Below are 12,148 nucleotides of genomic sequence, written 5' to 3'. Positions count from 1 at the left end.
GTGGTTAACTGCTATAGAAATAAATGTGACTTAAGTTTATTAAGCTCGTTTTCAGCTGAGATCTTACCTTTTTTATGGTCCTCGGTGACTTGGACTTTGCAAACAGAGGTTAAAGGGGTCAAGCATGCATCAACCGGTTGTGCTCTCTTGGCTGTAGTGACATCTACTGGAGCAGGAGGCCCGAGAGCCAGCTGCAGAGAATGAAAGCCTTTGCCATAAAATACTCAAGTTTACTTTTAAAAAGTGAACTCACACAAAATAATATGCAATGCCATTGAAATGTAACAGAAATGTTTATAATGACATTATAGACAGATTTTTGTACAGTTCTTCCCAAGTATAAACTGCAATTCTTTAGTACACAAGAACTGCTTCAGTTGAAGAGAACAATGCATACATATTAAAAAAAGGGAATAGTTTCATTTTCTCCTTTGGACGTTGGGGGCACATTTAAAATGGGAATGCAACAACTTTGTTTTGTAATATATATGTATATAAAAAGATATACAAATAGATATTTTCCGACATAGATACAATGATTCAAGGACAGTGCTGTTTCATAATTCAAAGTACCACTTTTTAAAATGACATTTACACTTAAAATTGAACTGATTAATTGCACGGCGGAGGAAACTGTGTAAAATGACCGCACGAGTGAGGGAGGGCCGACAAGGCTCATTATTCATGTGAGCGGTGGTGTCCTTCTTCTGAGCTTTTGGTCCACCAGAAAAGACGTCCCCAAAAGTGAGACAATACTCGGATTACTTTCTTGACTTGTATCATGCTTTTAAAACCTAACCCTGAGTTTCAAGGCAAATTTGGCAACCATCATTCAAAATGGCTTAGAAAATAACTTCTCCAGTTTTTACAAAAAACACATTTGCTGAAAACAGAGCCATTCCAAAAGAGTTATCTTGTAAACAGGATATTAAAATATCTTGTTGGTCCTTTTGGAGTGAAACTAGAAAAAAATTCTTTACAAACTGCAGTGATCGCTTTATGACTGGAAGAACCATGACTGTTGGAAAATACATATTCATAGGAGAGAAAAAAAGCAAAATAAACAAACAATTGCGTTAAAAACATGTTAAAATTGGAGGTGGAGCTTTGTCTTGGCTTAAAGAAAAGAAAGTACATAGGTAAGGGAAGGTGAAAAAAAATCATTACCGTTGATTGAGGACATCGTATACCTACGACTACAAAATATTGTACAAAATAAGGCATTTCCTTGTGTAATTACTGCAATGTCTTTTTCTATTTTTACCTCCACGTCATAACAGAGCGGACAAGACTTTGTCTTTTAATGGTAAAATATATATCTATAAGTCATCGTTTTATCTTCAAAGCTGGAATAAAAACACAGGTAGGAGTGAGTACAGGAGACGTGCCGATCACTCCATGACCTCGCTGGCCGCTAATGTGGTGACGAGCTGCAGTGGGATCTCCGCATTAGCCAGGATGTCCTGAGCGTTATTGGAGCCCTGCTGGATGTTGGTGAGGATGAGTGTGGCGCCGCCAGGCGTGGTGATCAGGCTGTCCGCTGACGAATCCACAGTTGGGGCGACGGTGCTGACAGAGTTTGCAGCCTTTTTGTTCTGGTGGGTTTTGATGTGCTTGGCCAGGTGGTCGCTCCTCATGAAGCGCTTAGAGCATTCTGGGCACACAAACTTCTTCTCGCCTGCAGAAAAAAAACACAGATTTTGATATATTGATAAGTATAGGGTGCACGGGTTGCGACAGGTGTTATAGGATTAAATACTCCAAGTTTTAGAACGAAATAATTTCCCACAATAATTTAGGATCCAATCAGTATTGTCACACCACTGCCTGTCAATGTAGAGTTCTGTGATCTAAATACATACATGTAACACTGATGCTTTACACCGAAAAACAACAGTGACCAGATGTCGTAAGAGGAAAGTGCTGTATCAGAGTCTGATAAGAAGGTTTCTCCTGCTACTACTATCCATGGAAACCAGGACTACAGTGCCATAAAAAGTGTTTGCCCCCCTTCCTAATAAGTTTTTTTTGCATACTTATCACTCACAAAGGTTTCAGAACATCAAACCCATTTTAATTTCACACAGAGACAACCCAAGGAAATACAAAATGCAGTTTTTAAATGTTTTATTAAGGCACCAAAAATATCAAAGCTTATCTGACACTATTTGTGAAATCACAAGTTAACTGTGACTAACCACCGTTTTGGGAAAGCTGAATTAAATTCCACAGGTCACACCCAAAATTGATTGCCACTACATGTGTGAAAAATAAATAAATAAATTTATACATTACATACTGGAGCCAAATGTCCCTAGTGGGAGGTGGCTAGAATGAAGAACACATTCACACATTTTTGACTCTTTCTGGGAGATTGATACAGAGGAGGTAATTTCCCTCTTCCTCACCCAACCCAACTGATGTGTTGCAACATCTCGTTGGGAGTCATTAGGTGACCAAACCCCCAATTCCAACCGCCGGTGTCAAGTGCCAAGCAGGGAGGCAATGGGTACCAATGTTGTAAGTCTTAGGTATGACCTGGCCGATGCTTGAACCAGCAACCTCCCAGTCTCGGGGCAGGCGCCCTACCCCCAAGACCACTGAGAAATCAGAAAGGGGGCAAATACTTTTTCACGGCACTGCATCCGTTTCATGTAGGGGAGCAAACCCCTATCCCAAAAAATGGCCTAGGGAGGGATGGGCGCCACCAGGCTGTACTTGCCCGAGGCACACAACAAGAAACAGTGCCCCGACAACGATGGCGGTTAAGATATCTGTGAACCGTGAAATATAGGGTGACTATTAAAAAGCACATGCTTGCAGAAAGAAACATATAAATGAGAACCAGAACGTAAGATGACTAATTTTCAAACAAAACCGTTAACCTTCTGAACAAATAAAATAATGGCAGGAAAACAGAATCTGCACATTAACAGGCAATTAAATGTGACTGCAGTTGCATTTTACTGGTTATATTTGCAAGTTGGTAGAAAACTGTCAGATTAACGGAATATTTTGGCCTTTTTTTTCTAAAACCGTTTTATCGTTTGTTTTGTGTTTAACAATTTCTTGTTTGTATTTAATTTACTGTTGAGGACATTTTGTATTCCACACTATTATAACTGCAGACAAGGAACGATGTAAAAAAGACATTTTCACAGTTGACGTCACACTTTTGCTTTCAAAAGCCCATTATTTATATTCTATGGCACTTGTCTTTAGAGCACACGGTCAAACAAACATTAGCGCTTACGGTCACAGCCAAGGACAATAAAGGGCCGTTTATTACCCTTTTATAATATGGAAAAAAGCATACTGCACATAACCAACATGTATGTTATAAAACAGGAAGGTTGACTGTGGTATGGAAAACCGGAATAAAATGCAGCGGTACCCTGGAAGTTGTGGTACAGGGAATAGAAGAAAATCCATTCTATAAACCAGTGTTTATGATTGGTGGGTCACTTCCCAAAAGTGGGTCACCGACCCGATTTCAGTGAGTTGCGGGCCTTTGCCTTAGGAAAATGCCTTGGTAAGAAAAGAAAAAATAACTGCAGTTCAATTTATTTAAAACAGTAGATGGTGATAATTCCCTGCAAATGTGAGATGAAACCCACCATTTCCTACCACAGAAAAAGACTGGTAGTTGGAAGTTTTTCTACACATGTTGAGCATGGCCAAACGGAAATACAGTAGAAATTTTTTGCGATACGGATTTTATCATATTGAAAACAAAGCTACTGAAATTAAATGTTTTGGATTTCAGTCAAACTGCAGATAATTGGGCATTAAAAAGGGATAGTGTGTAATATTTGACCACTTTTTGTCGCTGCATTGTGTAGTGCAACCAAAAACAAGTGCTTCAGAGCACAAGGAAGAATACAAACTACGGAGACCCAGTGACCTAACCGCACCACTGTTCCTTCTGTTTTTCTTGCCAGGCCTTTAACAAGCTTTTTGTTTTTTTCCGGGTACCCGTAGCATCAAGATGGTCGACAATATTGGTGAGGCTGTTGTGTCAAACAAATAAAATGTCTCAACCTACAAGTACTTGAGAAAATGCAGGTTCTAAAGTATACACACGGTCCCTTTAAAGGGAATATTAATAGTTTAAGTCGTTGTGTTTTTTCTGGCAATGTTGTTTGGAAAAAAAACGTGAATACTTCCATTGCTGGTTCTTTCCTTTAAATAATTTTGAGGATTTCAGTTCTTGATTTGGGACGCAACATGTAATTAGGGTCTAATGGTGCTTCCTGAACTCAGACCAGTTGAAAACCACTGCTACATATAAAACCATAACATAGATTTCATGGGTCACCTGTGTGTGTTCTCCTATGTCTCTGCAGCTCGTCACTGCGCGTGAACCGCTTCCCGCAGTACATCCAGGTGCAGACAAAAGGTCTTTCCCCAGAATGCCACCGCAGATGTGCTCGCAGGTGTGAGGTCTTTCCGTACACCTTGCCACAGCCTGTGATGTGGCAGACATGCTGCTTCTTTTTGCCAACTCCGGAACCCCTGGGAAAGACACAACGCGCATCCCAGAATGCTTATTTACATAACAGCCGTGCACTTTCTGGAACTCAAGTGCATCCCTGCGAAGGAACTCACCTCCCCCCAGACTCTTTACAGTTAGGGCAAGTGCACGCTACTCTACGTAGCCTTTTGCCTCCCAGGCCCATGAAATCATCTTCCTCTACAAGCCTGACCTGAAGGTGGGAGAGATCGCTGGTGTTTAACGTAGAATCGGAACTTAGCTGCCACTCCCCTGAATCTGGCTCCTCCTTTATCCGGATGTCTGCAGAGTGGAGAAGGGCCACAGTTGGCGTCATATTGCAGCATTACATGGCCATTTTGCATTTGAAGACAATATTAATGGCATCACAAATATTATGACTACTTAGTACATTTTAAACAAATATGAGTATAGTCTCGGTATGATGATGTAAAATGCAATATAAAGACACAAACAAAATTATTGCCAATTACAGGCAAAGTCTTTTTATATCTAAATATGGTCATCTTAAATTATTGGGGGGGGTGCAAATGGAGTCCGTGTGAGTTTATTTTTTCTTTATTTTTGGTTTTACAAAATTTAAAGGAGTTGGATATAGCCTATTTCTTATGAATTCTGCTTGGCAAAAAAAATAAAATCAGTATATTTTTTAATTTCTGCCTAAAACTGTTACGATCAGAAAAAAAACAGTTTTTACCCTACTACATATAGAATCAATGTTTAACCCAACTACATGTAGAATCAATGTTTTGGGAGGAACACAGGGATCGGAAAAATGAATAAATATGACTATATTAAAGACTCACAATATTTACAAAAACAACAACAAAATATTTTTTTAAATCTTCAGGACGTGTAACTCTTTTTTGTAAGTGTGTTTCGTTAAAATGTATTGCTGTAATGCTTCTTTGCAAATGGAATCTAGTCATACACACTGGCTTACAGTGTTGTTAAGGACTGATCCTTATCCTTACAGAGACTGGTTAAGATTTACTTTACTGAATGCTTTATTCATATGGTAACCAATAAACATTGTACCTCTAGGCATGTTTGCATTTCTCTCCTGTTGTAGCGCCGAGTTGACAGTCACCGTTTGTAGGGTGGGGATCTGCCCACTGTTGACGCCGGCAGGATTGGAACCTAATGAGAGGGTCTGGACTGGAGCCAGAGTAATCTGCTGAGGGACAGTGGTTGGAAGCTGAAGGTTCTGCAGGTTCTGCACTCCTTGCACCTGAAAGGTCTGCCACTGTATCTGTCCTGACGGGGTCACCGTCTGGGCTTGGATGATGAAAGTGCCAGGGTTGATCAGCTGAAGGTTTTGTACACCTTGGCCGCCCGTAGCCACCGGTTGGATCACCTGCCCATTGGCAGTCTGCAGCGGCACCTGTTGTAGCTGGACAATGGATTGAGCAGATGTGGCCTGGATGTTCTGCTCTTGAGTCTGTTGGATGAAGCCCTGGTGGAGGCCAGCGTTGGAGTCAGACTGTTGCGTTGCCACGGACGACAACGTAGCATCTTGGAGGAGGTTGGCTTGGGTGGTTGAATTGTGCAGCTGGGAGGAAGACGTGGGCACAAAAAGATTAGCGTCATTTACTGGTAGTGTTTGGGAGAGGTTGTCGTCAGTCTTCTCCAGATTTTCTGAGCCGCTGCCCGGTTGATTTGCCATGATTAGCTGGCCATCAGCAGTCATGCCTGTCGCTATTGTCTGGGCACTGGATAGGCCCAACGCGTCCAAGTCAATGCTATTTATTGGGACAAAAGTGATGTTCCCTGGCAAACCCACAGGCACATTAGTAATAACCTGACCCTGGTTGTTAAATGCAGGGCTTCCGATAGGAATCCCCTGGATCTGCTGGATATTCCCACTCTGTGAAACGAAGCTCTGGTTGTTTGTGAGGATGCTGGCAGCGGATGTCACACACAGACCCTGACTAGCATCAGGCAAGATCTGAATCTGACCTGTCAAATCCTGACTCAGAGTTGCTCCTTCCAAGCCTGAGGTGAAGCTCAGCTGTCCGTCTGCAGTCTGAATTTGAGGAATCACTTGGTATTGAATGTTAGGCACTGAATTGGAAGAGGCGGTGTCGCTTCCCGACGACACATAAATCGGCTGACTCTGCAGAGTCTGGAGAGGAAGAACGTACTGTCCGTTTGATGTTAATATTCCTTGGCCTTGGAGCTGTATCATTCCAGAGTCATCCTTTCCGCTCGTTGTGGGGGATAACACCTCCCATTTATCAGACACTGCAAGTTGTCCGGATGTCTGATCTGTCGACTGAGAGAGGGGAAAAAATAGTTATTACTAATTTTTAAATGCCAAAATGTGTTTAAGTCTCATTGGTTAAGAGTTATGTATTTCTCCAATAAAATGAACTGGTCTGGTTAAATGAAATATAGAATGTTCCTTAGATAAGGGATTTCCAACATTTTTATGGCCGAGAGCTTCAGGGTATTACTAATTAGCACAAAGCAAACCCAGATGGATTTGCATTTCTAAGAAAATATCTTATTGTGTTATTACTCAGTTATTCCCAGGTTAAATATTGGAAATAGGGTTGAATAAACTTAGTCAATCACTATAAAAGAATATTTTACTTGAGAATAACCATGACCCAGCATTGGTGAGCTATATTCATAACAGGTCCGCGGGCAAATCATCTGGAGACCTCTGCCTTAGATCAAAAGAAAGTAGAAGACTGGATAAATCATGTCTTTAGAAAACTGCCAGTTTTATTAAGTAATGTGAATCCAAGCCATCACATGATTATAGGCAAACCTTGATCATCAAGTACCCCAAGCTTTCAAAAGGATATTTTGATAGCATATATTGTCTCTATTGTAAGCAGGTGTGCCAGTTGGTTAGGTCCCTTGTTACAACCTATTTTCCATGGTTTCTGAGGAAAAATTCATGCATTCTTTATTACGCAATTTTGTATTTTTACAATTGGGAAAAATAAATAAATAAATAAAAAAAAACAGTCATTTCACCACTACTGTTAACGCAGCCTTTACTTGAATATAACACGATTCAGTAAGTGTTTTCATAAACAGTGGACTCCAACTGCGACCTCTTGTACAACATTTTCACTTTACAGTATGGAATAAGTTGTTTTTTTAGCCCCTCTTTTCAAAATTGCCCCAATTATAGAACATGAATGACAAATTGTTTTGTGTGCCCAATACCATTAAGAGTTCCAAATTTTGTGGTGTTGGTACCATGTCGTCTTTAAGACTCTAAGCTGCCTGTCTGCTATTGATGTCATATCAAATACTAGTCTGTTATTGGTTTGCATCACGGCATCATGAAAATGCTGATATGCTATTGGCTGAACTAACTCCCAAAATGCCTTTCTCTTCATTATTTTCTTTTGTGTGCTTTCTTAAAAATGTTGCGAGGTGGTACAATACAGTATTTATTGTACTGCATTTATTAGCTAAGGGTCCCATGCTAAAGTGAGAAAAACATAATAACCACAAATATCAAAAAATATGAAGAAGGCACTCAAATCACCAGCCTCGCTAAGCTGCAGGCCCGTAACCAGTTGAAGATCAGCACTATGATTGAAAATGAGATGACTATAGCAAGAAAATCGTCTTAAGGACATGACAAACCCACTAAGTGGAAATCTAAAGATCTTTCTTTAATCCGCCTTGAATCCACCCACAGAGCTGAACTCCAATGTAAATCAAATTTCATGTTTCCTTTATGTGCGTATTTATTTATGAAGCTATTTAATAATATGCACGGGTATTACACAAATGTAGTACTTATCATAAACTATTTTGTTTTTTCCTGGGGTATCGGGGGTTTGTAATGCTTAAGCTACACATTACCATAGGTTTCTAGCCCGTTACAACAATTTCACTTTGCAATCCCACCTCAGTTGTCGCATCACGGCGGTCTACAGTATTTTAACGTGAACATTGAACAACGCAAACCTGTTTTATTTGATGCAGTCACCATTGGTGCAAGCTGATTTTTGTGAGAGCCTCAAATCATCTCCTTCCCATTCTAAAATATCTACCAGAGGTGCCGACTTACCGCAGCGGCAGCACCTCTGTCCACCTCTGACGCCGGTGAGCCAACCTTTGTGCAGGTGCTTGCAAGCAGGTCGAGGGACGAAGACTCAATGTCCTACCCATCGAGTGCAAGTTTCAGAGGGAGAAATTGAGTGGCTATTAGTACGAGCCAAATGTGCAAAAGCGAGGACATAACATGGTTTTGTTGAGCCCCTCAGACAACATTCACGTCATGTTTACATCTGATGAAGAGTTTCAGGCGGTCTCTTCGCTGGGAAAGAAGGCGGGATTTTTGCACCGCCTGGGAGGAAGCGTTGTCTGAGGGGTTCAAAACCCCTCCAACTTTTGCAACCTACAACCACAAGCTACCCAGCATCATGTTGTGTAAAAAGCCGCAAGAAACTCTCACCTGATTGCCCGTTCCGTCTCCGTGTTGTAAAAAGTTGCTCTGGCTGCTGTTGACATCCAGCGCAGCCATTTCGTCCGCTTTCAGTGGTTGTTCTGGCGCTGTGAAGGACAACATAATAGTTTGGAAACGAAGCTAAACAAAAAGCTTATGTCACAAAGGGAAAAAGAAGCAAGTTATATTTGAACGAGCGTGCTCTTTGAAAAAAATATTTAGGAATTGAGCGGCGGGAATTAGTTTGTCTTACCCCGTTAGCGGCTAACTTAGTCGCTGATTAGCCGTATCCAAGCTAGCTTGCTAGCAAGCTAATTTAGCCCGAGGATGCTTGTTAGCATTACGGATAGGATGAGAAATTACATACCAGTCATGGCGTGACTTTCCGTTTGACGGAGTTTTGACAGCTAGAAGCGACCCGACATGACCGGCAGTTTGTATTGACGTCAACCGCGTAGAAAAAAAGAAAAAGTGTCAAGATTTGTTTCTATTTTGATTGACTGGCGGTAAGCAACACAAAGGGTGGGGCCTGCACTGTTGACTGGAGCTTGGCGTCATACATAGGAAGTACCGCCCATCTTTACTATCATACCGCATTTGATTGGTTATGCTATTTGAGCGTCCCATTCTGATTTGTTAACGCTTACATCAATCATTCTGTGGCATAATATTTTTCCTGTTCTGCATTTTGACACTTTTACAGCACGAATTTATTTAAATCGCATATTTATGCACGAATAAAGAACTGATATTCATAAGATTTTACTTACACCAAAGGGACATAGTTTACATTTTTAGCGGTAAAAAAACCCAAAGCTGCGTAATTGCACTAAAAAGGACATAAAAAGTTACCAAAAAGGGATATGAAAAGTTGATACAGTACAATGAGAGTTGCAGTAATATGCATAGGAAAGGACTGAAATTTAAAGGATAAACTAATAAATTCAGAAATACAAACCTTTGAAACTTGTCAAAGGTTTGAAATAACCCAGGAAATCCGTTAAAACAAGCACACAATCATATTGGCACTATTAATGCACTGTTTTCCAACTTTTACTGAGCAAAATTTACATGACGGGGGTTTGGTTTGAACAATTTTATTGACACTAGTAACATCAAATAAACAATGTGAGGTTTGAACAATTTTTCTCGACAATCTTAACAGCAATTAGGCATGTTCACAATTTTGTTATATGACGTTTTAACAATTTTTTAAACAGCAATTAGAAAGGGGGGGGGGAATTTGTAAGGTTTATTGTTCTATATTCTTTATCAATTATCCATTATCCGTTATCGGTCAAATCATAATACGCTACAAAGCCAAGGGGCCAAGACACTTGCTCTCAGCCAAGAGGCCGAGTCAAGGTCCTAGCCACAGAGCCATGCAGCGATCAGCGCTACATACTCAAATCCAGAACCACAATAAACCTACAGCATTGCTGCAATTTGGCCAAGTAGCTTGGAGTGATTCGAAAACTAATAATAACTGCACAAGAAAAGGGCACAAAAAGTTGAAACAGTGCAATTCTTATTGCAGATATAAGCATGAGACACAACTGATACTCAAAGGTTAAACTTACATCAAAGATAACGCAACAAACCTTTAATACTTGTCGAAAGTTCTAAAAAAACTAGATTAAGGAAACAAGTTAAAACAAGCACACAATCATACTGACACTATTAAATACACTGTTTTCCAACTTTTATCAAGCAAAGGTACCTAGATTACATTTTTAGAAAAAGTCATAGCACAAAGAAAGTACGTAAAAGGTTAATACAGTACAATTAGTATTGCAGATATAGGCATGAAAAATAACAGAAATTCAGAGGGTATACAAATGAATTTAGAAAAACATACTTCAAACTCAAATCACACCGACACCGTTTTCCAACTTTTATTTATCAAAGTTCACAGTATCGGGGGATAGCATAATAGTAATTGCACACAAAAGGGAAAAAAATAGTCCTGTAGAAAAGGATGTAAAACGTATAACTATAATTGCAGACATACTTTATGCATAAGGGACAAAAGACATTTAGAGGGAATACTATTACTGAGGAAAAACAAACATTTAATACTTTTTAAAATTTCTAAAACACTGTGAAAACATTACGATATCGGGTGTTAATGAAAGGTGGGTGGAGTAGCCAAAAAATTACTCAAGTAGAAGTACTGTTACTTCAGAATAATACTGCTCAAGTAGACGTAAAAGTAGTCATCCAAATGATTACTTGAGTAAAAGTAAAAATGTACTTGGTAAAAAAATTACTCAAGTACTAGGTAACTTTAGCAACACAGTATTTATTTATTTTTAAAATGATCATCAAATTATCAAAGTCCATCCAATCAACAAAAAATACATTTAATTTAACAGTAAATTAAAATAATCAACGTAAATTCTGGCCCTTTACGACACAATAAAATAAAAATAGTATAAAGAAAATAAATTAATTAAGCACATGTAGCACAGAGTTGCACATTTAAAGCCCCAATACTTATCTTAACCATCTCTGCAAGCAAAACAACAAGCTAGCTCATAAACTCGAACAAAGGAGACATTGCATATTGTAGCTAATGTTTGGAACCATTTTTAAGGGGAACATGCTTTTGATGTGAGGCCAGGAGTGCTCCTCCTCTTCTATGTTTTCACAGTCGGTATTGCTAAGCGACATTTTTGATCCGTTCCATCCGTAGACAATTTTTACCCCAGGTGAAGTCGAATATGGTCACGTGACTAGACTGCTACGTTTGATTGGTTAAACATGGTAAGGCCTGCCGGAGTTCTCCATCCAAATAAATGCGCCTTAGTGGAGACAGACAGAAGCGTACTTACGTGGAGGGGATTTATTAAGTAACGAAGTAATGACTTCTATCTATTTATCTATCTACGCTGGTCATATCCCTAGAGAGGGGTGACCGTCAGTAAGACAAACACTTACCCAAAAACAAAGAAAAGAAAAAAAGGAAAATGTAGCAAAAAAACAAAACATTTGACCACGGCCAACCCAAATGCCCAAACACCCAAATAAGTTAAGCACCTTGGCACCTAAGTTGGTCATGCTTTCGTCACTCCAGGAGAGACGGGACACAAGAAAGCGGCCATGTCACTCGGGTCAGGGTGACACAACACACTCTACAACAGCAGGGCCCGACACCTTTCACTGGTTTACCCCTGCCGCATCATACAGGTGCCCTGCCCATCCCTTAGAACGCG

At 40.0% G+C, this 12,148-nt stretch overlaps 1 protein-coding gene across 4 annotated transcripts; it reads right to left on the bottom strand.

The window, feature by feature from the left end:
- Positions 1-274: 274 nt before the first annotated feature.
- sp3a (sp3a transcription factor) lies at positions 275-9,461 on the bottom strand. 4 transcript variants are annotated; one of them, XM_088353186.1, is made up of 7 exons: positions 9,187-9,461; positions 8,943-9,040; positions 8,556-8,648; positions 5,552-6,788; positions 4,609-4,795; positions 4,319-4,515; positions 275-1,678 (listed from the first exon to the last, which is right to left on the bottom strand). In XM_088353186.1, exons 2-7 carry the CDS (start codon positions 9,009-9,011, stop codon positions 1,392-1,394), a joined length of 2,070 nt encoding a protein of 689 aa, XP_088209312.1. In that variant the 5' UTR covers positions 9,012-9,040; positions 9,187-9,461; the 3' UTR covers positions 275-1,391. The 4 variants fall into 4 exon arrangements, with proteins under 4 accessions (XP_088209312.1, XP_088209309.1, XP_088209314.1 ...); XM_088353183.1 differs by having other exon boundaries at positions 9,301-9,461; XM_088353188.1 differs by lacking the exon at positions 8,556-8,648.
- Between the last annotated feature and the right edge of the window lie 2,687 nt (positions 9,462-12,148).

Source organism: Urocampus carinirostris, chromosome 14, assembly GCF_059441175.1.
Source record: "Urocampus carinirostris isolate Australia breed hairy pipefish chromosome 14, RoL_Ucar_1.0, whole genome shotgun sequence".
Taxonomy (NCBI): domain Eukaryota; kingdom Metazoa; phylum Chordata; class Actinopteri; order Syngnathiformes; family Syngnathidae; genus Urocampus; species Urocampus carinirostris.
The sequence above is the reverse complement of the archived record's forward strand: the minus strand, read 5'-3'. Positions and strand labels throughout refer to the sequence as shown.

Coding starts and splice junctions, on each gene's coding strand:
- sp3a (XM_088353183.1), bottom strand. Junction 6,789..8,555: donor ACAGAGGTGCTGCCGCTGCG/GTAAGTCGGCAC, acceptor CCCCTCTCTCAG/TCGACAGATCAGACATCCGG. Junction 4,796..5,551: donor AAATGCAAACATGCCTAGAG/GTACAATGTTTA, acceptor TCCACTCTGCAG/ACATCCGGATAAAGGAGGAG.